This window comes from Symphalangus syndactylus, chromosome 19, assembly GCF_028878055.3.
Source record: "Symphalangus syndactylus isolate Jambi chromosome 19, NHGRI_mSymSyn1-v2.1_pri, whole genome shotgun sequence".
Lineage (NCBI taxonomy): Eukaryota > Metazoa > Chordata > Mammalia > Primates > Hylobatidae > Symphalangus > Symphalangus syndactylus.
This window is the reverse complement of record NC_072434.2, coordinates 11406095-11433487: the sequence shown is the minus strand read 5'-3', so window position 1 is coordinate 11433487 and position 27393 is coordinate 11406095. Positions and strand designations below refer to the sequence as shown.

The following is a 27393-nucleotide window of genomic DNA, read 5'->3' as shown; positions in this document are numbered from 1 at the left end:
CAGCCTCTACTGACCACAGCATCTGCATGATCTCCAAGGAGCCTGCCTATCAGGTAGGAATTTCTGTGCTAAAAGCCTCCACATCTGACAAGTGCTAAAAACCTCTATGATTTTTTCATTATCTTAATTCTTAAGGGAAAAAAATGAAATAAATAAAATAAACGACACAGAATTTTCACAGCAAGGGCATAAGTTCTCAAAGTATATAAGGTTTATCTCAGAAAATAAATACTTCTCATTTAGTTCTATAAAAGTCCACTTCTGAATAGTGTTACTCTTGCTTCCCCAAATGCAATTTAAAGGCAGAAATCACAATCTATTTAAAGACACTCAGAAGATAAATTAGCTTAACAAAGTTAACTTAATTTTTTATATTTCATACTCTCAGATTTATGAGATAAAATACAGATTCTAATAAACAAAAGAAACATACATAAGAGAAAAGAAAGCCATTTTTGCTCGCTCAAAAGGCTAACAGTACAATATCACATTAAATGATGAAGAAACTTATTAAACTATCTTAGCACAAATATGGTTCCACTGTTTTTCTAAATTTCCAATGTTTATGGGCATCTTCCATGAAGTAGATGAAATATCTTACATCTTCACTTTATAAGCTCTCGAGTCCTATACAATGCACTCCTGAATTCCTCTACCAGAGCTTTTGCAGACCAGTTTTAATAAATGTATGTCAATCACAATAAAAACACTAAGAAATTTACCAATACATAATTATGAAATTATACTTCTGAAAACATCAGTCTTCCTGGGATTCTGAAGAGAAATCCAATAGAACTGTTTTCTTTTTATTTTTTTGAATAGTGAAGACATGAAAGCATCCTCAACCCAAAGTGTAATATATATTTAATCATGGTTCGTGACAAATTTTTTCTTATGCATTAAAGAAAAGTGTTCTCACTCTTACCTGTATATCCAGCATACCATCCCCAGGAAGCCACCATTCCTAAAAGCCATTTATACATGATTCCTTCGATATACCAGAACCGCTTACTGTCCAGCACTCGAAGGGGCTGAAGTATAATTACATAGCAGATGTAGGATGGAATAGCAACCAGGTTGTTGACGACCATGAAGGCAAACCTCATCAGTGCTTTCATCAAGAGCCAGCCCAGCCACGGAGCTTCTTCCAAAGTCATAGCCATTCTCACATTGGACTCCGTCCTGTCTTTCTGGGGTGAAAGAAAAATTCACTTAAAAAGGAAAATTCATTAAATATATCTAAACAGTCACCAACATAGAAATCGCCCCCAGCACAAAATAAAAAAGCGAGGGTCGAAGCTTTCCGGGTGTAGTACCTCGGTGATCTCTCAGGGGAAATTCCAGAGGGGGACAGAGAGCGAGGGAGGAGGAGCCGCACAAGGTCAAGGGAGCTGTTCACCGAGGCACGGAGTATGTCACAATATATTTAGCAAATGATAACACAATTCCCATTCAGTAATCGGTGGCCGTCCCCGCACCGTGTCTCACTGCGGTCGTCTATTGGACTTAGAAAAATAGATCCACTCGCTTCAGACACCCTCAGGATCTCCAAACTGAAGACACGAGTGACATGACCGAAACAGGGTCCTCTCGATCAGATTTCCCAGATACTAAGGACCTCGGTCTCCTCACCACCACGATTCCTGCACACTGATGCATTCCTTTAAAAGGTCTCTGGCTCTAGCGAAGAGTTACCCTCAAAATTCTCATTTGTAGCAATAGGGTTTTTGTTTCCCTTTTTTTTTTTTTTTTAAGAAAAAAATGGGGGGCCTAGAAAAAAAGCTTACAAGGTGAGAGGAAGAAAGTAGGGGGTCATAAGGCGAAAAAGAGGAAGGACAGGAGTAGGGGGAGGGGAGCAAAAGCCAGAAAGAGGTAAAAGCCAAGGAACTGGGGATGAAGAGAATGAGATCTCCGACCAGAGGGCAGGGAAGCGGGGGATGATGAAAGGAGCAGAGAAGAGGCGACCGCAGAGCGGGGGGCCGGTGGAGCCTGCAGCGGTTTCCGCGGATGTGGAAGGGTCGTGGCGGCGGGCGCGGCCCGCGCTCCGGGCTCACCTCGGCGGGCGCGGACGGCGGGCGGCTGCGGAGCGCGGGGGCGGGTGTCCCCCGCCGAGGGGTCGCGGTCATGGACGCGGCGGCGGCCCAGGCGGCCCCAGGCGCGGCGCGAGCGGGCGCGCTGGCGCCCTACTCCCCTCGTGGCTGCCTGCGGACAGAGGGACGGCGGGGACTCAGAGGCCGGACCTGTCACCGGGGCGGGTCCCGGGGAGGCGGGCGGATGCCCCGCGCCCCCGCCTCCTCCCCGGGGCCTACCGCGCCCTCGTCCCTCAGGCCGCTGCCGCCTCCCCGGGCCACGAGACGACGACGCCCCCTTCCCCGCCCCCAGCGCCTCCCCTGGCCCGGCTCCGCTGCCGCTCCGGGGCCTGCGGCCGCCGAGCCGGGGGTTACCTCGGGCTGGCCGGGCCCCGGCCGGGGCTTTGGAAGTCAGAGGAGCCGGAAGAATGCATGGCCGGCGGCGGGGCCGGCGGAAGAAGGCGGCGGCGGGGCCCTGCCCCGCTCCGGCTGTGGCGCGGCCCGCGCCCGTTCCCCGGCGGCGCCGAGACTCGGTCCCCAAAGGCCCAGCCGGGTTCGCTGGGACTGGCGGGGAGGGGCGGCGGGAGGAAGCGGCGGGAGTCGGGACTGCGGCGGAGCCGCCCCCACAGCGCCCTCTAATGAAAGCGCGGCCGCCGCTGCCTGGCCGGCTTGCCCCGCCTGGCCCGCGCCCCCTACCCCTGCACCAGCGAGTCGGGGCTCTCGGGGCTACCTGGACGCTCGGCCAGGACCTCAATGAGTCCCGAACATACTGAGGGAAAGGGCCGCTCGGAAAGATCTGGGAATCAACACCCATCCTCACACCCCAGGAGTGCCTTGGTTTCAGTTGAGAGCCCCTTTTGAGCCAACACGGCCGCCTTTCATTGTTAGGGCGCTCTTTTCTGCCCAAACTAGGACCTGTCTCCTTGACGGCTAAATGTCCACTTTTCATTCTTAATGAAACCCGGTTGCACTCATGGCTTTTCTTCTTAACCTCTGCAGTGTATTATTGTCTAGAGTTTCAAATTCATTCTTTTTACGGTCAAAAGTCTTGTTTCAGGAAAGCAGCTGGAACATTAATGGCAATTCCATTTTCCCATTCATCGCCCCCGCCCCCACCACCCCACCAAGAAACTCAGTGGAAATGAATGGTCTACACAGAGAAACTGAAATCTGGTTAGTCAAGAAGGAAAAAACAGCCAAGTGCCTAGCGTTAAGTAAATACTCACCCGCCCCCGCCACCGCCATAAAAAGAAAAACCGAAAACACAAAAAACGGTGGCCATGGGAACTCCTAGACAGACCCCATCACTTGGGATACTATAGCTGCATTCTGGTTCAAAGGCTGGACCACCTGAAGGAAAATAGAGAAATAGTCCATTGACCTACCCCCTTGAGCATCCTTAAATGATCTGCCTAAATTTTAGTTTTTAAAACCCCTGTTTATAAAACCTTATGTCCCTTAAGCACATTTGTAAATGGAAGGGATGGGGCAAGGCAGATTTTACACTCCCTAGGGAACTGCCGTATTTGAATTAGAATGCCACCTATTCTGCCTACTTTGAAAATGTTCATCACAGCGTTTGCTTTGGACTCTCAAATTTCTTTAATTTCAGTTCCTCTTAGGTCCACAGGTGAAGGAAAGATATGCCCCATTCTATTCCTTGCATTCTCTATTGACAAGGTAATAAGATCTTTAAGTAAATCTCATGAGAGAGAGAATATGTATACTTTATTATTCAAAATATGTCTTTATATTCTTAAGTAAGATAGGTGAGGCACATATTTATTTCCACAATCAAGAATAAACTCTAAGGATTCCATCTGGTCCATCCCATTCAGCTTTCCCACATGCTGCGTAAACGTTGGCTGACACCTGGAGAGAGATAACCTACAATGGGATTTACACGTGATTCCTGGATCAGGGACCATCTGCCAGAGGACCAGACACAGCAGCACTTGATGAAATGCAATTAGTACCAGGCCCAGAATTCATTTTCAGGCTCAGAAAAGAGCCAGAGGTTGGGCAGGACCTCTGGCTTTTTAGTGTACAAAAACAACACTTGAAGTGTCTACCAAAGAGACAGATTCTTAGGCATCATGCCAGAACATTTTAATAATCTAGGTCCAGTGGACCTGAGAACCTGCTTTTTAAAAAGTATCATAGGTGATTCTGATGCAAGTAGTATGCAGACCTTGCTTTAAGAAGCCCTGACTTAGAGGTATTCTGAGATGATCACATTCTCTTCTAGACCCTTCATAATTTTAAATCATTTGATCATATGTATTCTCATGTGTGTTAGTCAGCTAGAGCTGCCATAACGAAATACTGCAAACTGGGTGGCTTAAACAATAGAAACTTATTTTCTCGAAGTTCTGAAGGCCAAAGTCAGAGATCAAAGTGTGGGGAGGTCTGGTTTCTTCTGAGGCCTATCCCCTCGGCTTGCTGATCACCATCTCTCATTGGATGTTCACTGCAGAATTCTGCCATTTCAGTATCTCCTTATGGAAGGAGTAGGTAAGCCCTAATCTCCTTGATCTTTTCAGATATCCTCCTATTAACTGCTTCTAACCTCATTAGACTTTTCTTGAAACTCAACAAACAGTACAACACATTATGTTCCAGGTATAGACATGCTCTGGTTTTGTGCCAAGGGTGTAGGAGAGGGGTTATCTTCTTAACTTTCTGACCACAATATCACAGTTTCAAGATAATTCAGCTCCTATAATAGATAAGAAACTGTTAGGGCTGACTTCTTAAGGGAACAATTTCAGATGATGCTTGTATTTATTTCTTGCATTTCGAAGTTCATTTTAGTTAGTTTTACCTTCCTCTTACCTATACTACAATTTTTTTGCCCTGCCTCCTTTCAACCACTTAGGAAGCCTCCTGAGATTTTTCCATAGCCTATTTTATTGCACCATGGACAGAGAGATGTATGAATGCTCTGAATGACTGTAACAGAAAGGTTGAAAAAGCCAGTTCTCCAGGGTAGACTGTTCTGTGGAAAACAAGGATCTTCTTCAATGACTAGTTACCTGCTAGTCCCCTATCCTGCTACCTTAGAGCCATCTTTATCAAAACACAAACATGAAGCCAACAATTTCAACACCTTCATGTACATCCCAATAGAGAAAAGAGGGAAACGAACAGACCCCACCCTATAGCCACAGACGTTATTGCTTCTGTTTCGAAAGCCCACATTTGAACCACAAGAGAATGGTCCTTTGAAAAAGAAAGAGGATTTCTTATATTTCTTGGAATCGCCAGTCATTTGAAAGCAATCTAACCACAATACCTTAGAAGGTTTAATTCCACCCATCTGGTCCACATACACACCACAAATTAGGTTATAATCAGGGAGAGGTTCCCTTGGGCCAAAGAGTACCCCCGGGCCCTCTCTTTTTCCTAGTGGCAATTATAAAAACATTTTACCTACCTGTATTGGTTTCTGCACTAAAGCTCCAATGAACTATTTACTGTCTAGGGAGAAACCCTACCAGCAATAACCTTCAATGACTTGGCACAGGCCCCCTACATTACTAGGAAACAGTCGCAAGCTTGAAATCAGCAGCCCAGAAGAGTCATGCATTCTGACTGTTGTCAGCTTTAATTTCAAACAAAAAATGGAAATATATATGGATGTTCTCTTCTATATTCATGTCAAAAATTATTTTATGTAAAATGCTCCAGGGCTTATAACCTTAAAATTTTTTAGACAGGGTGAGCCAAATCATCCACACTTGGCTGAGTGTGGTGGCTCACGCCTGTAATCCCAACACTTTGGGAGGCTGAGGCAGGCAGATCACTTGAGGTCAGGAGTTCAAGACCAGCCTGGCCAACATGGCGAAAACCTATCTCTACTAAAAATACAAAAGTTAGCCAGGTGTGATGGCGCCCACCTGTAATCCCAGCTACTCGGGAGGCTGAGGCACGAGAATCGCTTGAACCTGGGAGACAGAGGTTGCAGTAAGCCTAGATCATGCCACTGCACTTTAGCCTGGGTGACAGAGCAAGACTCTGTCTCAAAGAAAAAAAAAATCATCCAGACTTGACTGCAACTCTCAGCCATTTCAGCAACTCTTTTTATTAACATGATTGACCCTCAACAATACTGTAAAGTAAACAATTGTGTCTCCTCCATGCTCCTCTCCTGTTCAGCTAGCTTCTCTTTTCCCTTCTTAAGATTAAAATTATCCCTAGTTTCCAAAGGTCCCTGAAGACTCCACATGAGGCCTCTCCCTGCTCCCCAACCAGATAATACTCTAAGCTAGAACCTTCTTTCTCACCTGTCCAATGTTGTGTTTCCTTGGCTCAGTCCTTATCTCCCCTTCCTGGTGTGGTCAGCTAATCCATGACAAGAGGCTTATGGCTAAAAAATGGAAAAGAGAACTCTCTTCCTAAAGCATTAGTATTTTATAAAGAAACTAAAACCCCCAAAGCCTTAACGTATTTCTGCTGGCAGATTATCAGGTATTGTAATGGATGAGTATATTTGTAAGACGTTTTGGAGAAGGATATTTTGGCAAGTTCTTCTACTCACAGAACCTACAAAATCACATAGTACACCTATGAATAACACATAGTTCAGATTTAAACTTGCATTTTCATAACATAAGATTCAAAATATTGTGTTAAAATAATAATAATCACTGGCACTTATTGATCACTTTCAACAATCCAGGCCATGTTCTTGGTGCTTTGCATACATTAATTCATTTAATCTTCACGATGACTTTTTTTTTTTTTTTTTTTGAGACAGGGTCTCGCTCTGTCTCCCATACTGGAGTGCCGTGGCCTGATCTCCGGCTCACTGCAACCTCCACCTCCCAGTCTCAAGCAATCCTCCCACTTCAGCCTCCCAAGTAGCTGGGACTACAGACGCATGCCACCACAGCCAGCTAGTTTTTCTGTATTTTTTGTAGAGACAGGGTTTTGCCATGTTGCCCAGGCTGGCCTTGAACACCTGAACTCAGGAGATCCACCTGCCTCAGCCTCCCAAAGTTCTGGGATTACAGGCATGAGCCACTGCGCCTAGCCCACAACGACTTTAAAAGCACCGTATTGTTACCCACATTGTACAAATGGGGAGATTAAGCTATTTGCCCTGATTTCTACCCTCTTCCTGTGTCCTCACCTGCATCTCCAGGAGACCACTGAATCTCACATCTCAAGCTTTCTTTCATGTTATAACTTCAAGTCCTATCATTGACAGCAAGCCCCTAACTTCTTCTGGAAACTTTTATCTCCTACGTACCTAAGTTTCTGGATTTCCCCACAAATTTTTTTTTTTTTTTTTTTTTTTTTTTTTTTTTTTGAGACGGAGCCTTGCTCTGTCACCCAGGCTAGAGTGCAGTGGTGCAATCTTGGCTCACTGCAAGCTCTGCCTCCTGGGTTCATGCCATTCTCCTGCCTCAGCCTCCTGAGTAGCTGGGACTACAGGTGTCCGCCACCACGCCTGGCTATTTTTTTTTAATATTTTTAGTAGAGATGCGGTTTCACCGTGTTAGCCAGGATGGTCTTGATCTCCTGACCTTGTGATCCACCCGCCTCAGCCTCCCAAAGTGCTGAGATTACAGGTGTGAGCGACCGCGCTGGGCCCCCCACAAATTAAAAAAATAATAATTGGAACATCTTTGTTCTAGTGTTGGGGTCGTGTAATTTAGTGATATTTGACAAGAGAAAGGAATTTTTTTTTGTTGTTGTTGTTGAAAAGGAAGACCGGGGCAGGGCGTGGCGGCTCACGCCTGTAATCCTAGCACTTTGAGAGGCTGAGGTGGGTGAATCACTTGAGTTCAGGAGTTCAAAATCAGCCTGGGCAACATGGTGAACCCTGTCTCTACTAAAAATACAAAAATTAGCCAGATGTGGTGGCACATGCCTGTAATCCCAGATACTCAGAAGGCTGAGGCATGAGGACTACTTGAACCCAGGAGGTGGAGGTTGAAGTGAGCCAAGATCATGCCACTGCACTCCAGCCTGGGCGACAGAGCGAGGCTCTTCTCTCAAATCTCTCAAAAAAAAAAAAAAAAAAGAAAGAAAGAAGGAAGGAAGGAAAGGAGGGAGGGAGGGAGAGAGGGAACAGAATAATTCCACTTATGAATGGGGAAAATAAGTTGTGGAGAACTTATGCAGTTTGTTCATCATATAGTAGACCAGAAATCGAGTTGGCGTGGTATCGAGGTGACCAGCTCATCCTGGCTTACGCAGGATTTTACCCATAGTTTTACTATTGAAACTCCCGCCTCCCAGGAAATTCCTCAGTCCTGGCAAAAGGTTGGTGGCCCTATGCGTGGTCTCCTGACTCCTGGGTCCCCATACAGTCCCTTAGGTTACGGAGATCCAGCCTCCCTGCTCCCCTCCCTCACCACGTTTTGATCTGCTTTACCTATTCCCTGATGATCTTATATATCAGAGATGAACAAGACATTCAGGGTTGATAGTGGTGTTTAATGTTTCCTCTAAACCATATTAGTTGTCTTTACCTGGGTTAAATTTCCCCGTGTTATCCAAGCCTTCTGTAGTGTAGCTTGGCTCTTTCCATGCTTCTCATCACATCAGCTTAAATCATAAGGGATTTGAGCAGAACTTTTCACTCTGTTCCGACTCCAACTGTATGTTTAAGATTAATTTATCATTTTGGGGCTAAGCCTATTGGCTAATACTCTGCTGTAATGAAAGTCATGCCACCTTGCATTTCTCCACTGCTTTTCAGGTGACAAAGTTCTTACACACACACACACACACACACACACACAATCTTGTTAGACGCTATCAATAACTCCTTTAAGTAAGCAGGTATTTATTGGTTAAACGAAATAAGAATAAGGTTAAGGAAAGAATTTCTTTACAAGTGATTTTCTCTTGAAATGTCTTCAAGAAATATTTTATGAAACACAATTTCAAATGTTTTGTTTCTCTTAAATTTTTTCTTCAAAGCATAAGCTGAAGTAGAGATCTGAATTATTTGGAACCAGCTGCTGGCAAGCCTACAGCCATGAGATATCCCAAAGTGGGGCAGGGGAGGTTCTCCTGCTCTAAGTGCTATGAATCAAACAAAGCTATGGGCAAAAGAGTGATGCTAAAATGCTGCAGCTTAAAGTATGGGATTTAAAAAAACTCAGAACCATTCAAGTTATATTAACAAGTTACATTGTTTAATTTCTTAAGTTTTGGTAGTTTCAGTTACTCCATGTTATGCTGAACTGAATGGCATTATTTCAAAAAGCTGCCTACTTATAAACAGGCCTAATCATAAAAATCATCTAGGGTTCTTTTTAAACTCAGATATTAGTGTATATGAAGATCTGCTAGAGAGTTCGTTAAAATGCAGATTCTGGGGTCCCATCTCAGAGATTCTGATCTCATAGGTCTGAAGTGGGATCCAGGGATCTTTTGCTTTAAAATGCATCTTCATGTGATCTGGGGCAGATAATCTGAGGATCTCCACAGCCTTGCTATTTACATCTGCCAACATTGGCATCACCTTGGATATTTTATTTTATTTATTTTTTATTTATTTATATTTATTTATTTATTGAGACAGGGTTTCACTCTGTTATCCAGTGGTGTACTGGAGTACAGTGGTGTGATCTCAGCTTACTGCAACCTGTGTCTCCTGGGCTCAGGTGATCCTCCCACCTCAGCCTCCCAAGTATCTGGGACATCAGACACACACACCACCATGCCTGGCTAATTTGCGTGGCTTTTTGTTGTTGTTGTTGTTTTTTTGGTAGAGGCAGGGTTTTGCTATGTTGTCCAAACTGATCTCAAACTCCTGGCCTCAGGTGATCTTCCTGCCTTGGCGTCCCAAAGTACTGGGATTATAGGCATGAGCCACTGCACCCAGCCCCACCTAGGATATTTTAGAAATACAGAATCTCAGGCTCCACCCTGGATCTCCTGAATCAGAATCTGCATTTTAATAAGATTCCTAGGTGATCTGTATGCATATAAAGTTTGAGAAGTAGTGCCCTACAATACAGCAAATACCACCACATCAATTCAGAAATTGAAACCAAGTGAGAGCTCTAAGTGGATAACCTGGAGCAATGGGGGCTTTCAACATGTACTTAATGGTGGAGTGTGGTGGCTCACACCTGTAATCCCAGCACTTTGAGAGGCCAAGAGTTTGAGAACAGCCTGAGCAACATAGCGAAATCCTGTCTCTACAAAAAATTAGCTCGGCATGGTGACATGCACTTGTAGTCCCAGATACTGGGGAGACTGAAGCAGGAGGAGTGTTTGAGCCTGGGAGTTTGAGGTTGCTGTGAGCTGTGATTGCACCACTGCACACCAGCCTGGGCAACAGAGGGAGAACCTGTCTCCAAAAACAATAAAATAAAACCAAACATGTACTTAATAAATATTCATTAGGTGCCTATATTTTCACAAGAGAGGGGAAGAGGGACTACAGAAGTCACCTGGCGTAAACTAATAGTGAAAAATCCTGAATAAAGCAGTGGTCCACATAAGAATTAAAGGAGTTAAGTAAGGCTATTTTATATATTAATCAGTAAGTATTTATTAGGTGCTTGCTATGTACCCCCAATTTTGCTTCTTCCATTCTATTTAGGGGACAGAAAGCTAATATAAAGGAAACTTTTAGAGGATAATGTCCTCTAAAATGAGCTAATCAGTAAAGTGTGGGTAGAATTTATGTAGGTTGACAGGAAGCCCTCCCAAGTAGGAGAAAAAGCAAGGAGAGTAAAATCGAAAATGAGTTTGATATGTCTGGGAAACAGAGGTGAGTGGCCCGTTGTGGCAATGGTTTAAAATGAGTGAGAGGTGGAAAACTAGAACATTATGTAGGATGAAACTAAATTGTAGATAATTTTGAAAGTCATAAGTAGAACTTGCTCTAGCGTGTGTTTTGCAGATGCTGTTTTTTTCCCCCAATATCCATTGTTTCTTTCTTCCTTATAGGAGGATTTTTTTTTTTTTTAAGTTCAGCCTATGGACAACAAAAGCATGGACTATATTTCCCAGCATCTTTTGCAGTAAGATCTGATCATATGACTATAATCTGGCCAATGAAATATAAACAGAAGTGTCATCTGTGACTTCTCTAAGGTATCCTTAGAGGATGAGGGACACATCTTCTTTTTTCCTGTTAACTAAACAGGGTTGAGGAAACTGGAGCCCAGGTAGCCATTTTGGACCTGAAGGTGGAAGTCACAAGCTAGGGAGCGCAAATAACACGTGTGCATCCCTGATAATCAGGTCATCCTAACCCTGGACTGCTTTCCTCTGATCTGTTTAACAGGAGAGACCAGAGGAAAACCGTGAGATAGATGTAATTTTCTATCTCGCTTAAGCCACTATTGTACTTTGGACTTTCTTGTCATGTACAGCCAAGCCTAATTATAACTAATAAAACATACAATTGAAAGACAAAAATGCAAGGGTTTACGCATCAGGTACCTTTCTGGTTGCATCTCTTGCAAACTCTATGTGGTAATGGATTAGTTACCTAACCTCTCTAAGCCTTTGTCTCCTCGCATGTAAAATAGGAAGAATGTCCCTCAAGGGTGATTGTGAGGTGCAAATTATATTAAATATATAAAATATTTAGCACAGTGCTGGTGCATAGTATACTCTTAATAAATGTACCTTTTCTAATTATATACAAGGGCAGATCAGCAGACCAATATGGGACACAATGGTATCTGTGGAAATGTACAGGGCATCCACATCTAGAAGATTACCATGACACTAGTGGGTATTATGATTTGGAAGGTGAACAGATTAGAAGCAGAGAAATGCTTCAGAAATCTCAAGTCTGACCTGTGACATTAGCAGTGGAACTGAAGTGGATATTTATTGAACCCCTTTTTATATGTGCCAGGCACATTCTAGGAGTCAAATCCACAGTGATAAACAAAACACACATGGTTCTTACACTCAAAGAGTTTACAGGCTGGTATGGGAGGCAGACATAAAACTACTAATGGAAAATTATACAATGACAAACTGAGGTATGTGACCTGAGGGAAAGCAACAGAATATTCTGAGAACTTGTATTAGAGGAACCTAATGTAATGAATTGCAATTAAGCTGGGATATGAAGGATGAAGCTGAGTTAACTAACAGAGGCAGAAGGTACATCCTTTGAAGGGAAATGAAGGGCAAAGGCCATGTGGTGGAAAAGATCACAATAAATTCTCAAAATTAAGATAAAACTAGTGCACCCACAGTGGTGAGTCCAAGGGGAGCCTAGTCTGAGATGAGCTGGTGAGGTGGGCAAGAGATACATTCTATGGGGCTTTGCAGAGCATCATAAAGGGCTTTATTCCAAGGATGACTGGAAGGTGCTGGCAGGTTTTGAGCAGAATCCTAGGGTGCTAAACCATCCCAGTTTGCCTAGGACTGAGGGATGTGAGACTTTCAGTGCTAAAATCGGAACAGCCCCAGGCAAACCAAGGGATTGGTCACCCTCATAGTTATATGATCTGATTTTTTCCTAAAGATTACATTTTGGCTGTCTTATAGAAAACTAAATGCAGGAAGGAAGGAGTGCAATTGATAAGACAGTTAGGAGATTATTGCAGTATCCAGACTAGAGAGGAGGGTGGCTTGGGCTAAGCTGATGATGGTGGAGTTGAGGGAAAAAGGATGGGTTTGAGAGAAATTTAGGGGTAAAATTGGCAGGACATGGTGAGAGATGGAAATGCTATTTCTAAGACTGCATGGATTAACTCAAGTACAAGAGTGAAATATGGATTCAAATTCTACATAGGACTACTCTAATTTATATATTCTTGAGCACTAAAACACTGGGGTCTATATAAGAGGATTTTGCCTTATCCAAAGTACAAGCATACCTCTGAGATAACGCAATTTTGGTTCCGAACCACTGCAATAAAGCGAGTGATAAAATATTTTTTGTTCCCAGTGCATATAAAAGTTATGTTTACATTACGCTGTAGTCTATTAAGTGTAAAGTAGCATTATGTCTAAAAAAAGTACAAACCTTAATTTTAAAATACTTTATTCTTGAAAAATGCTTACAGTTATGAGTCTTCAGCAAGCTGTAATTTTTTGCTGGTAAAGGGTCTTGCCTCCACGTCGATGGCTACTGGTTGATCACAGTGATGGTTGCTGGAGGTTGAGGTGCTGTGGCAATTTCTTAAGACAACTATGAATTTTGCAGCATTGATTGACTCTTCCTTTCATGAAAGATTTATCTGTAGTATGCTACACTGTTAGATAGCATTTTACTCATAGTGGAATTTCTTTAAAAATTGGAGTCAGTCCTCTCAAACCCTGACACTATTTTATCAACTAAGTTATGTAATATTCTAAATCCTTTGTTGTCATCCTGACAATGTTCAAAGCATCTTCACCAGGAGAAGTAGATTTCATCTCAAGCAATTACTTTCTTGACTCATCCATAAGAAGCAATTCCTCATCCATTCAAGTTTGATCATGAGATTGTGACAATTAAGTCACATCTTCAGGATCCACTTTTCATTCTAGTTCTCTTGCTGTTTCTACCATATCTGCAATGACTTCCTCCATTGAAGATTTAAATCCCTCAAAGTCATCCATGAGGATTGGAATCAACTTCTTCCAAACTCTTGCTAATGTGGATATTTTGACCTCCTTCCATGAATCACATTCTTAATGGCATGTAGAATGGTGAATCCTTCCCCGAAGATTTTCAATTTACTTTGCCCTAATCCACCAGAGGGATCACTATCCATAGTAGATATAGCCTTATGAAATATATTTATCTTCAGTAATAGGCCCTGAAAGTCAAAACTACTCCTTGACCCATGGGTTGCAGAATGGATACTTTGTTAGCAGGCAAGAAAACAACATTAATCTTCTTGTACCTCTCCATCAGAGCTCTTGGATGATCAGGTGCATTGTCAATGAACAATAATATTTTGAAATGATTTTTTTTTCTGAGCAGTAAGTCTCAACAGTGGGCTTAAAATATTTAGTAAGCTATGTTATAAATACATGCACTGTCATCCACGCTCTGTTGTTCCATTGATAGAGCACAGAAAGAGTCAATTTAGCGTAATTCTTAAGGGCTAGAATTTTCAGAATGGTAAATGAGCATTGGCTTCTGCCCAGTCATCAGTTACATTAGTCCGTAACAAGAGCCTTAGCCATCCTTTGAAGCTATGAAGTCAGGCATTGACCTCTCTCTAGCTGTGAAAGTTCTAGATGGCATCTCCTCCCAATATAAAGCTATTCTGTCTACATTGAAAATCTAGGGTGTAGTGTAGCCCCCTTCATCAATCATCTTAGCTAGATCTTCTGGATAACTTGCTACAGTTTCTACATCAGCACTTGCTGCTTCACTTTGCACTTTATGTTATGGAAATGGCTTCTTTCCTTAAACCTCATGAATCAATCTCTGCTAGCTTCCAACTTTTCTTTTGCAGCTTCCTCACCGTTCTCAGCCTTCATAGAATTCAAGAGTTAGGGCCTTGCTCTGGATTAGACTTTAGCTTAAGTAAATGTTGTGGCTGATTTCATCTATCTAGACCACTAAAACTTGCTCCCTATCTGCAGTAAGGCTGTTTTGCTTTCTTATTCATGTGTTCACTACAGTAGCACTTTTAATTTCCTTCAATGACTTTTTCTTTGCAGTCACAACCTGGGTAACTGGTGCAAAAGGCCTAGTTTTTGGCCTGTCTTGGCTTTCAACCTGCCTTCCTCACTAAGCTTCATTATGTCTAGCTTTTGATTTAAAGTGAAAAACGCAACTCTTCCTTTCACTTTCATTTAGAGGCCATTGTAGGTTAATTGGCCTAATTTCAATTTTGTTGTGCCTCAAGGAATAGGGAGGCTCAAGGAGAGGAAGAAAGATGGGAATGGCCAATTGGTGGAACGAACAGAACACACACATTTATTGATTAAGGTCACCCACCTTCTATAGGCAAGGTTCTTGGAACCCCAAAACAATTACAATAGTAACATCAAAGATCACTGATCACAGATTATCATTACAGATATAATAATAATGAAAAAGTTGAAAATATTGTGAGGATTCCCAAAATGTGACACAGAGACAAGAAGTGAGCACATGCTGTTGGAAAAATGTCACTGTTAAGACTTGCTCAACACAGCGTTGCCACAAACCTTCAATTTGTAGAAAGCACAATATCTGCAAAGCACAATAAAATGAAGTGCAAAACACAAGGTATGCTCAAATAAACTATCTGGTCTGAGCCTTAGTTTCCAAAATCAAAGGCTATAAAGAAAAGTTATGTCTCTTTAACTTGCTGCCTTTAGGCATTTCAACCACCTCAGATCACTGTGTTCCCCAAGGAAAATGATCTTCTTTGTAGCCTAACAACCACACCTAACCCCACACAGATTTGCTATAAATGAAGCCAAGAAAATCTTTCATCTAGATATTCTCTAAAATGTTTTTTCCTCCTGCTAGTAAGTGTTCCAGTCATTTCCATTAGCTACTTTTCTAGGTTTTATTGGTATGAGAACTGTGCTTCTGGCCATACTTGCAAATATTCATTCTATCAGATTTCTAAACTCATGCACTAAACATAGTGAAGGAAATTATTGTTTACTTATGGTTGTTGTTGTTTTCTAATAACCTTAACATTCTTTGAATATGTTTCACCTTTTTAATAGGTATAACAAACAGTGTATATGAGGGGGACTGCAGAAAGTTCTTAGAAAAATGGAATTAAAAAATAAAAATAAAAAATATAAACTTTATTTCTCAACATAAGCTCCATCACATTCAAGACACTTTTATCAGTGATGATACCAGCCATTTTGTCCATCTCTAAAGAACTGAGGGTCCTGGGAACTTAACCATGTCAATGCAGTCTTTTTACATTACTAACTGAAGAAAATGGGTGCCCTAAGATTGTTAAAGATTAGGAAACAAAAACAAGTCCAAAGGAACCAAATCAGGACTGTAAGGTGGATGTCTAAAGATTTCCCATCAATGCTGGGCACAGTGGCTCACGCCTGTAATCCCAGCATTTTGGGAGGCTGAGGCTGGCGGATCACCTGGAGGTCAGGAGTTCGAGACCAGCCTCAACATGGAGAAACCCCATCTCTACTAAAAAACAAAATTAGCCGGGCGTGGTGGTGCATGCCTGTAATCCCAGCTACTCGGGAGGCTGAGGCAGGAGAATTGCTTGAAGCCGGGAGGCGGAGGTTGTGGTGAGCCAAGATGGTGCCATTGCACTCCAGCCTGGGCAACAAGAGCAAAACTCCGTCTCAAAAAAAAAAAAAAAAAAGATTTTCCCATCAAAATTTCCCATCAAAACTCTCACAAAATTGCCCACGTTTGATGAGAGGAATAAGCGGAAGCATTGTTGTGGTGGAGAAGTACTCTCCAGTGAAGCTTTCCCAGGCATTTTTCTACTAAAGCTTCAGCTATCTCTAAACATTCTCATAATAAATAAATGTTGTCATTCTTTTGGCCCCCCAGGAAGTCAACAAGCAAAATGCATTGAGGATCCCGGGAAACTGTTGTCATGACTTTATTCTCTTTTTTTTTTTTTTTCAGATGGAGTCTCACTCTGTCGCCCAGGCTGGAGTGCAGTGGTGCAATCTCGGCTCACTGCAACCTCCGCCTCTGGGGTTCAAGCAATTCTCTGCCTCAACCTCTCGAGTAGCTGGCATTACAGGCGCCCGCTACCATGCCTGGCTAATTTTTTTCTTTTGTATTTTTAGTAGAGACGGGGGTTTCACCATCTTGGCCAGGCTAGTCTTGAACTCCTGACCTCATGATCCACCCGCCTCAGCCTCCCAAAGTGCTGGGATTACAGGCGTGAACTACCATGCCTGGCCTGACCTTTACTCTTGACCAGTCTGCTCCTGCCTTGACTGGACCACTTCAACCTCTTAGCAGCCATTGGTTTGATTGTGCTTTGTCTTCAAGGTCATACTAGTAAAGGTCTGTTTCATCTCCGGTTACAATTCTTCAAAGAAGTCCTTCAGGGTATTGATCCCACTTATTTAAAATTTCCATCGAAAGCTCTGCTTTTGTCTGCAGCTGATCTGAGCACAACAGTTTTGGCACCCATTGAGTGGAAAGTTTGCTCAACTTTAATTTTTTTTTTTTTTTTTGAGACAGAGTCTTGCTCTGTTGCCCAGGCTGGAGTACAGTGGTGTGATCTCAGCTCACTGCAACCTCTGCCTCCCAGGTTCAAGCAATTCTCCTGTCTCAGCCTCCCCAGTAGCTGGGACTACAGGCACATACCACCATGCCCGGCTAATTTTTGTATTTTTAGTAGAGATGGAGTTTCACCGTATTGATCAGGCCAGTCTCAAACTCCTGACCTCAGGTGATCCACCCACCTTGGCCTATAATCCCAGAGTCCTGGGATTATAGGCGTGAGCCACCACACCTGGCCAACTTTAATTTTTCAGTCAGAATTATGTAAGCCAAACCAATTGCGATGTCTATGGTGTTGGCTATTGTTTGTGCTGTTAATCATCAGTCCTTTTCAATTACAGCGTGAACAAGATTATTTTTTCCTTGAAAATTGACACGGACGGTCTGCCATTGTGGGCTTTATCTTCAACATCGTCTCAACCCTTCTTATTAATAACATGAGTTATCCACTTGTAAACTGTTGATTTCTTTGGCGCATTGTCACCATAAACTTTTGATATGGCATCAGTGATTTCAACATTCTTCCACCCAAGCTTCACCATAAATTTGATGTTTCTTTTTGCTTCATTTTAGCAGAATTTGCTCCGATAGGGGCTCTTTTCAAACTGATGTGGTTTTTTTTTTTTTTTTTCATTTTTTTCATCGAGATTTTGAGAAAATCAAACTGATATCTTAGCCTTCTTAGTGCCTCAAACTAGATCCTGTTCAGACACAAACAAGTTAGTATGAGTTTGTTTCAGTGAAAAAAAATTTTGAAATTCATGCATAGTTTTTCATAATATGAATTTTTCATGAACTTTTGGAAGACCTTTTGATACTCTCTTAATTGCAGCACTCTGTTTTGCACCATAGAACTAATTGGTGGCTTTACCATTAAGAGGTTGAGCCAAGCAAACAGTAATGAAAATGCTTTATGTGGAATGAAAATTTACACTTACATGCCTTTTTTGCTTCCTTTTTCTCCATTTATATTTAATCTATTTAATCTATATTTAATTTAATATATTTAATCTGTAATAAGCCCACAGGAGCACGTCTTTGTACTTTTTACATCAATGAAGTACATATATGTTTTCTTTGCAACATAATAATTAGCAATTCTTAATATTATTATGTATTACTGTAAAAGAGCCCAATTTCATCCTGCAGCATTTAGTCACGTTAGCTTGAATTAACTTTATTGTAAAATACATGAAAAATAATGTGAATGAAATAATTCTGAAAATCTTATTATTGTGACCAGTATACATTTAGATTACCTGGGAGTCAAATGCATATATGGCAAGGGCAGATATGTTTCTCTCTACTTTTAAAAGGTAGTGATAAATCCTGCCTCTAGCTCTGGCATAACTGATTAAGTCAAAAAGCTAAAAGGCTGCCCCATGATCTAGGGGCTCCAAAGAAACAGATTTAGGAATTATATAGCATCCACTCTCAGGGTCACCTTGGACCTGGTCACCACCCAGAACTGCTTTGATTATGAAATCTTAAGCTCCATTATTCAGGCCTCTGACCACAACCTCCTGGTCTTCTATTGCTCACTCCCTCACTGCTGCTACCTTGAAACACCCCACTCTTCTTTCTCCCACTCCCTATCTCTCCTCTGGGCTTTTATTACCTCACTTGTCACTTTAATAACTCACTATTTCCTTCAACTTACCTGTTCCCTAGTCTATTTTTTTTGAGACAGAGTCTTGTTCTGTTGCCCAGGCTGGAGTGCAGTGGCGTGATCTCGGCTCACTGCAACCTCTGCCTCCTGGGTTCAGGAGATTCTGCCTCAGCCTCCTGAGTAGCTGGCATTACAGGCACATGCCACCACACCCCGCTAATTTTTTGTATTTTTAGTAGAGATGGGGTTTCAACGTGTTGGCCAGGCTGATCTCAAATTCCTGATCTCAACTGATCCACCCACCTCGGCCTCCCAAAGTGCTGGGATTACAGGCGTGAGCCACTGCACCCAGCCTCCCCTAGTCTTTATATTACACCTGCCCCACAATACGAGGGATGGCCTTGAATCCGTTTTCTTTTTTTGTCATACTCACATAGGAGATGTTGGGCTCAGTTGAAAAAAATCACACAACTCTGTACAGAAGGGCAGCACAATACAACATGGCTTCCAAACTCGATTAGGCCTTGAGTCACTTGGAAAGCCTTTTATAGCTCCTTGATCAGCTTCCCATCCCATTTGTCTCTCTTTTTTTTTTTTTTTTTTTTGAGACAGTGTCTCGCTCTGTCGCCCAGGCTGGAGTGCAGTGGCGCAGTCTCGGCTCACTGCAATCTCCACCTCCCGGGTTCAGGCCATTCTCCTGCCTCAGCCTCCCGAGTAGCTGGGACTACAGGCGCCTGCCACTACCCCCAGCTAATTTTTTTGTATTTTTTTTTTTTTAGTAGAGATGGAGTTTCACGGTGTTAGCGAGGATGGTCTCAATCTTCTGACCTCGTGATCCACCCGCCTCAGTCTCCCAAAGTGCTGGGATTACAGGCGTGAGCCACGTTCATTTCACAGGCATAAGCCACGTGAGCCTGTCTCATTTCAAATACAATGTCTTCTTTACTTTAAACTTCAATCTAAATTTTCTCCCCTCAGTCTCAACAAAAGGACTTGTCTTCTGACCCCAACTGGAAAGCTATTTTCAGCCATCTTTATGAGCTTCTGATCAACTAGATAAGTTGTAATTCATGCATCTTAAGACACATTAAGCAAAAGAGTTACTAGGAGTTTCCTCTGATAGAGTTTGGCCGGGCACGATGGCTCATGCCTGTAATCCCAGCACTTTGGGAGGCCGGAGCAGAATCGCTTGAATCTGGGAGGTGAAGGTTGCAGTGAGCTGAGATGGTGCCACTGCACTCCAGCCTGGGCAACAGAGCAAGACTCCATCTCAAAAAAAAAAAAAAAAAAACGAGTTTGGATATTTGTCCCCACCCAAATTTCCTGTTGAGAGGTAATCCCCAGTATTGGAGGTGGGGCCTCATGGGAGGTGTTTGGATCATTGGGGTTGATCTCTCATGAATGGCTTGGGCCATCTTCTTGGTGATAAGTGAACTCTCACAGTGTGTTCACAAGAGATCTGGTCTTTAAAAGTGCGTGGCACCCTCCCCCACCTTGCCTGCTCCTGCTTTTGCCATGTGACGTGCCTGCTCCGCTTTCGCCTTCACCATGATTGTAGGCTTCCCAAGGCTTCCCTAGAAGCCAAGCAGATGCCAGCACCATGCTTTCTGTAAAGGCTTTAGAAACGTGAGCCAATTAAACTTCTTCTCCTTATAAATTACCTAGTCTCAGATATTTATTTATAGCAATGTAAGAATGGCCTAATATATCCCCATTTTGCATTACTATTTTTTTTTTGAAATGGAGTCTCACTCTGTTGCCCAGGCTGGAGTGTAGTGGCATGATCTTAGCTCACCACAACCTCCACCTCCTGGGTTCAGGAGATTCTCCTGCCTCAGCCTCCCGAGTAGCTGGGACTACAGGCGCACACCACCATGCCTGGCTAATTTTTGTATTTTCAGTACAGACAGGGTTTCACTATGTTGGCCAGGCTGGTGTCGAACTCCTGACCTCATGATCTGCCCACTTCGGCCTCCCAAAGTGCTGGGATTATAAGCATGAGCCACCACGCCTGGGCTTGTATATTTTATTTGGAGAAATCGCTATTGAGATGCTTTGTTTTAATTGGATTATCTTTTTATCGTTGAGTTGTAATATCTTATATATTCTAAATGTGACTTCTTTATCAGATATATATGGCAAATATTTTCTCCCATTCTGCAGATTTTCTTTTCACATTCTTTTCTTTCTTTCTTTTTTTTTTTGACAGGGTCTTGCTCTGTCACTCAGGCTGGAGTGCGGTGGCACAATCACAGCTCAGTGCAACCTCAACCTCCTGGGCTCAAGCTATCCTCCTATCTCAGCCTCCTGAGTAGCTAAGACCACAAGGGCACACCACCACACCGGGCTACCTTTTTTTTTTTTTTTTTTTGGTAGAGACAAGGTCTTGCTGTGTTACTCAGGCTGGTTTTGAACTCCTGGACTCAAGTGACCCTCTAATCTTGGCCTCCCCAAATGCTGGGATTATAGGCGTAAGCCATCACTCCTGGCTTCTTTTCACCTTTTTGGGGGTAAAGCACAAAACTTCTAATTTTAATGATGTCCAATTTATATTTTGTTGTTGTTGTTTGTGCTTTTGGTATCATATCTAGGAAGCCATTGCTTGATTCAAGATCACAAAGATTTACACCTACATTTTCTAAGATTTTAAGTTTTAGTCCTACATTTTGAATAAATTTTTATATGTGGTACAAGTTTGGGAGGTATCCAACTTTATTCTTTTGCATATGGGTATTTAGTTTTCCCAGTACCATTTCTTAAAAAGACTATCTTTTCTCCATTGGATGGTCTTAAAACCCTTGTCAAAATTCATTGACCATAGATGTGAGGGTTTATTTCTCGTCTCTCAATTCTATCCATTAATCTGTATGACTGTCTCTCCTTATGCCAGTACCATACTGTTTTGATTACTGTAGTTTTGTAGTAAGTTTTAAATCAGGATGTGTGAGTCCTCCTATTTTATTCTTCTTCTTCAAGATTGTTTGGCTATTCTGGGTCCCTTGAATTACCATATTAATTTTAGGATCAGCTTGTTGATTTCTGTAAAGAGGCCAGATGGAATTATGATAAGGATTGTGTTATATCTATAGTGCCCTGGGGAGTATTGCCATCTTAACAATATTAAGTCTTTTCATTTTTTTGTCTTCTTTAATTTATTTCAACAATATTTTGTAGTTATCAGAGTACAGGTTTTATACTTCTTTTATTAAATTTATTCCTAAGTATTATATTCTTCTTGATGCTGTTGTATATAGAATTGGTTTCCTAATTTCATTTTCACAGTTTTCATAGCAAGCATATGGAAATATAATTAATTTCGGTATACTAATCTTGTATCCTTCAACTTTGCTGAACTCATTTATTAGTTCTTATGGTTTTTAAGTGGATTTCTTAGAATTTTTTATATAAGATTATGTCACCTGCAACCTGAAGGTTCTTATGGAGGATTACAACAACTGTGCTGTGCTGGGGCTGAGCTGGGGGTGCTTCATCAATCTTTTCAAAATAGTGGTGTGTTTTTTGCTGACAGCTTTTCATTTTTCTCATTAGAAAAGATGAATCTCTCAACAAAAATTATTACTAACTCTTTACATATTACATTTCAGCTGGCCACTGCTGAAAAAACACATTTTTACTTTTTACTGCTAGGGTTGCATTTATCAATCTGCACAAACACATGAGGCCATGATTCCAACAAACTTTCAGTATTGATCTCTTTTATTCAGGAGGCATTATGGTTTATGGAAGAGCTTGGCCTGTGGAATTGGGAGACTGGTTTTCAATCTAAATCTATCCATATTATTAGTGAGACTAATGCTCACCCAACTCAATTCATGGGCTTATTGTTGAAAGTCCAGTGAGCTACCTCAGGCTTTTCTCTGTGGAATGACTGTTGCAGAGAACTGCAACTCAGAAGAATGGAGGTACCAGAAGAGGCTGAGCTGTACCCTGGGCAATGCTTACTTTTTATTTTAGTCAAGTCACTTCCTGGGTTTCATCGGGGACAATTCCTTTCCTAGTTTAAAACTGTGATGACATTCTACCTCATTGAAGAACTCTTCCAATGCCAAGGGTGGATCTCTAAAGAAGGTATACCCAGATCTCACCCAGCTTGGTACCTGCAGGCTGAAGAATATTTAAGGATCTGTGATGGGAAAATCATAGTAGTGCTCAGGAAGAAACAACAGGCTGTATAGCCTTATCTTAGTCACAGAGCCAAGGCTTTGTCACCAGGATGGAAGATCAGCAGGGGGAATTTTATGCCTTATCATAATGTTCATTGTATTAGCTGCACCACTCCTTCCTTCCTTAATATGCAATTAAAGGCTGACTTTAAAAGAGATAAATAACATGTCAATTTTATAATAGCCAAAGCCAATAACCTTACCATGTGGTTTCCTAGCAAGGCTCAAAAGCAGAGTGGCAAAAGTATGGCCCTAGAGTCAGATTGTTCTTGGGTTCCAATCCTGGATGTATCCCTTAATAGCTATATGACCTTGGCAATTTATGTAACCCCATTTCCTTATCTGTAAGGAGTATAATTATAGCAATTCATAGGAATTATTGCGAGAACTGAATAAAATATGTATCATGCTTACCACATGATAAACACATGACACGTTTTAGCTAGTAGTAGTATTCTTCAAGACATTTAGTTGATTAAGCTAAGAAAATGCATTGGCTTGAAGGAGGGCAGGTGGACAATTAGAAAATTTAATTTTTTTCTTTTTAAGATAAAAAAATTTAAAAAATAAGAAATGGAATAAAGTTTAAAAGGTTTTGAGTTTTAAAAATTTTTTCAAAATGAAAAGAAAATGCATTGGCCAGTGAAGGCTTATAATTATGATTCTTTTGTTTGTTTTTGAGACAGGGTCTCTCTGTGCTGCCCAGGCTGGTCTCAAACGCCTGGGCTCAAGGGATCCTCCTTCCTCGGCCTCCCAAAATACTGGGATTACAGGCGTGAGCCACTGTACCCAGCCACATTATAACTGATTTTTTTTTTTTTTTGAGACAGAATCTCGCTGTGTTGCCTAGGCTGGAGTGCAGTGGCTCGATCTCAGCTCACTGAAGCCTCCACCTCCCGGGTTCAAGCAATTCTCCTGCCTCAGCCTCCCAAGTAGCTGGGACTACAGGTATGTGTCACCACACCCAGCTAATTTTTGTATTTTTAGTAGAGATGGGGTTTCACCGTATTGGGTAGGCTGGTCTTGAACTCCTGACCTCAGGTGATCTGCCCGCCTTGGCCTCCCAAAGTGCTAGGATTACAGGTGTGAGCCATCACACTTGGCCATAATTGATTTTTAATTGAAGTACACTCCCAATGTTTTTCAAACTTTAGTGTACATTACAATCACCAAGAATGTTTTTGTAAATGAAAATTGCCAGGTTCTAACCTCTCCTGTCCACACTCCCTGAATTTCTGATTCAATAGTCAGTGGCAGGTCCCATGAATCTGCATCTGTAGCAAATACTCCAGTATTCTGATTCAGGTGATTCATGGATACTTGTTAAAATTAACTTTTAATTTTGATATAATCTCACATTTACAGAAAAGTTGGAAAAACAACCCCAAATTTTTCACATATGCTTTACCAAGATTCATCAATTTTAAATATTTTGCTATATTTGCTTTATCAATCTTTTTCTGTCTCTGTCTATAAAAAGGTTTTCCTAAATTATTTGAGAGTAGGTTGCATATCATCTCTATAGCCTTTAAAACTTCATGTAGATTTCCTAAGAATAAGGATATTCTCTTTACATAACCACTGTTCAGTTATTAAATTCAGTGAATTTAACATTAATAAAATACTTTTATCTAATATATAACACATATTCCAATTTTACTGATTGTCTCAATAATGGCTTTTATAGCTACTTTTTTTTCCCATACAGTATTCGATCCAGGATCACATCTTTTTTTTTTTTTTATTATACTTTAGGGTTTTAGGGTACATGTGCACAATGTGCAGGTTTGTTACATATGTATCCATGTGCCATGTTGATTTCCTGCACCCATTAACTCGTCATTTAGCATTAGGTGTATCTCCTAATGCTGTCCCTAGGATCACATCTTATACTTACAATAACATTCCTTTTTTCTCCTTCAGTCTGGAACAGTGTCTCAGCCTATCTTTGTTCTTTATGACGTTGACATATTTTATTTTTTTTATTTATTTATTTTTTTTTTTTTTGAGACGGAGTCTCGCTCTGTCGCCCAGGCTGGAGTGCAGTGGCGCAATCTCGGCTCACTGCAAGCTCCGCCTCCTGGGTTCACGCCATTCTCCTGCCTCAGCCTCTCCGAGTAGCTGGGACTACAGGCGCCTGCCACCACCCCCGGCTAATTTTTTGTATTTTTAGTAGAGACGGGGTTTCACCGTGGTCTCGATCTCCTGACCTCGTGATCCGCCCGCCTCGGCCTCTCAAAGTGCTGGGATTACAAGCGTGAGCCACCGCGCCCGGCCGACATATTTTAAAGAATAAAAGCCAATTCTTTTATACACCATCTCTTATTGTGTGTTTGGCTGATGTTAGCTCAGCAGAGTGGCTGGAGCTGTTTTTTTCTAGTTTGGGGCCACTCCAGGCTTGGGGGGTACTCCAGGCTTTGGGTTTTAGCTGCAATCTCAATTCCCTCTTGCTGTGCTCCCTGCCCACCTCCAACCTACCTTCTAATGCCAAGTTTTCTGAAATTGTGATTAAGATGGCTGGGCCTCGTGGGCATCGTGCCTGTTCTGCTGGTCTGGGATTCCATCCAGAGCTAGTGTGCTGTAGCAGGAGAAGGCCCAGAGGTAGATTCACCATGAAGCTTGCTCAGAACGTTTAGACTTAAAGGTACCTCAATCACACAGGCCCCTGTGAGTGCTGAAACTTGTACAGTGACCTAGGTGGGGAGAGAAAGCCACGTTGCGATCAAGAAGAATTTCTGCTGGCAAATTGCCCATGGTGATCTCAAATAAAAGGGATATAAATCTCCATATAAATAATAATTATTGTCTTTATTTACCCATTCTAAATATTCTAATATTCTATTCACTTCCATACAAAAATTTGTATTTATAATCTTTGTTATTTTTCTTACAGGAAGACTCCAAAATTTTATAAGCATCAAGCCTCACAAAACTTGGATCTGCCCTCGGGAAGACCCATGCCCAAGCTCCGATCTCCAGACTTGATGATTTAATTGATCTAGGGCAGTGGATCTCAGCTAGGGTCAACCCACCTGAGATCCATTCAGGGGATGAATCTCCCAGTTACCTGCCCCCCCTCCACCCAACCAAGGGATGAAGATTTAACAATGTCTGGAAACATTTTTAGTTATCACAACTTGAGGGTGAGGGCTTGTTATTGACATCTAATGGGTAAAGACCAGGAATGCTGCTAAACATCTCACAATGCACAGGAAAGTCCCCCACAACAAAGAATTCCCTGGCTCAAAATGTCAATGGTAGCACAACTGAGAAGCCCTGAACTAGCATGGGGTTCTGAGCCTCAGCATGTTTCGAAATCTTTCAAATCAATTAATTTGAACATACAACCCAAGTTGCAAACAAGAGTTCTACAGATAATAAGAGTAGTTAACCTTTACTACTAGTACTTACTATGTGTCAGTCATTGTTTTCAATGAATTAACTCATTTAGTTATGTAGTCTTTGGAATAAGCTTATCAGATAAGGTTGGGTATTTCTTGTTGTTGTTTGTTTGTTTGTTTGTTTGTTTTTAAGATGGAGTCTTGCTGTGTCGCCCAGGCTGGAGTGAAATGGCGCGATCTCGGCTCACTGCAACCTCTGCCTCCTGGGTTCAAGCTATTCTCCCACCCACCTCAGCCTCCCAAGTAGCTGGGATTACAGGCACACGCCACCATGCCCGGCTAATTTCTGTATTTTTAGTAGAGACAGGGTTTCACCATGTTGGCCAGGCTGGTCTTGAACTCCTGACCTCAAGTGTCCACCTACCTCAGCTTCCCCGAGTCTTGGGATTACAGGTGTGAGCCACCACACCTGGCCTCGGATTATTATTATTGTTCCCATTTTATAGGTTAGTAAACTGAAGTACAAAATATTAAGAAATGTGCCCTGGGATTCAAACCCAGACAGTTAGACTCCAAAGCCTGAGCTATTAACTAGTATTGTGTACCTGACCCTGCTTGACTGGCTCACTTTCTCCCGGTGGAGATCTCTATGCGAGAAGGGAGGTAGAATCCCTGCCTGCTCTCATAGTGCAATTCTCTGCCCTCACCCATTACTGGGAAGTAAAAAGAAGTAGGTACAGCTGAAATGAGGAAAGAAGTATAGCACCACTTGGACCTCTGTGCCAAAGGATAACCCCTGAGTTGGAGGTGTGGGCATTTGTTCCAGTTTTGCAGGTATATCTTTGTCTAGTTCAATTTACTGGATGCAATTTCTTAAAATGAAAGTTTTATCCAGAAATGGCAGAGCCATGTTCAGGTAAGAGCTCTAAAAAAAAATAAAAATACTTTGGCCCACTAGATTATGAATAATAGTAACTGTTGCTGCCATCGCCAGCTCTAGAGCCGTAATAGGCTGTATGGCAACGTACCTTTTACAGATGGCTGTCTCTAATTGAAAGCCATGCCAAACAGCTGTCAG

General features: G+C 42.0%; 1 protein-coding gene and 1 long non-coding RNA gene across 7 annotated transcripts in view; one reads left to right on the top strand and one right to left on the bottom strand.

The window, feature by feature from the left end:
- The window catches only part of LPGAT1 (lysophosphatidylglycerol acyltransferase 1), a 93002-nt gene extending 90357 nt beyond the window's left edge, over window positions 1–2645 (bottom strand). For 2 of the 6 annotated variants that reach the window (XM_055233736.2, XM_063613160.1), the window contains exons 1-3: window positions 2445–2642; window positions 2055–2202; window positions 926–1190 (exon numbers count right to left, since the gene is read on the bottom strand). In XM_055233736.2, the coding sequence (XP_055089711.1) occupies window positions 926–1190; window positions 2055–2126 (337 nt within the window). In that variant the 5' untranslated portion in view covers window positions 2127–2202; window positions 2445–2642. Of the gene's footprint in view, window positions 1–925; window positions 1191–1316; window positions 1359–2054; window positions 2203–2444 lie in introns of those variants that run through there. The other 4 variants (XM_055233737.2, XM_063613162.1, XM_063613161.1 and 1 more) reach the window with 4 other exon arrangements.
- LOC129458129 (uncharacterized) lies at window positions 1440–26318 on the top strand. Its single transcript, XR_008649544.2, has 4 exons — window positions 1440–1670; window positions 3127–3278; window positions 23801–23922; window positions 25868–26318. It is a non-coding gene; the product is annotated as an uncharacterized lncRNA (long non-coding RNA).
- Window positions 26319–27393: the final 1075 nt, after the last annotated feature.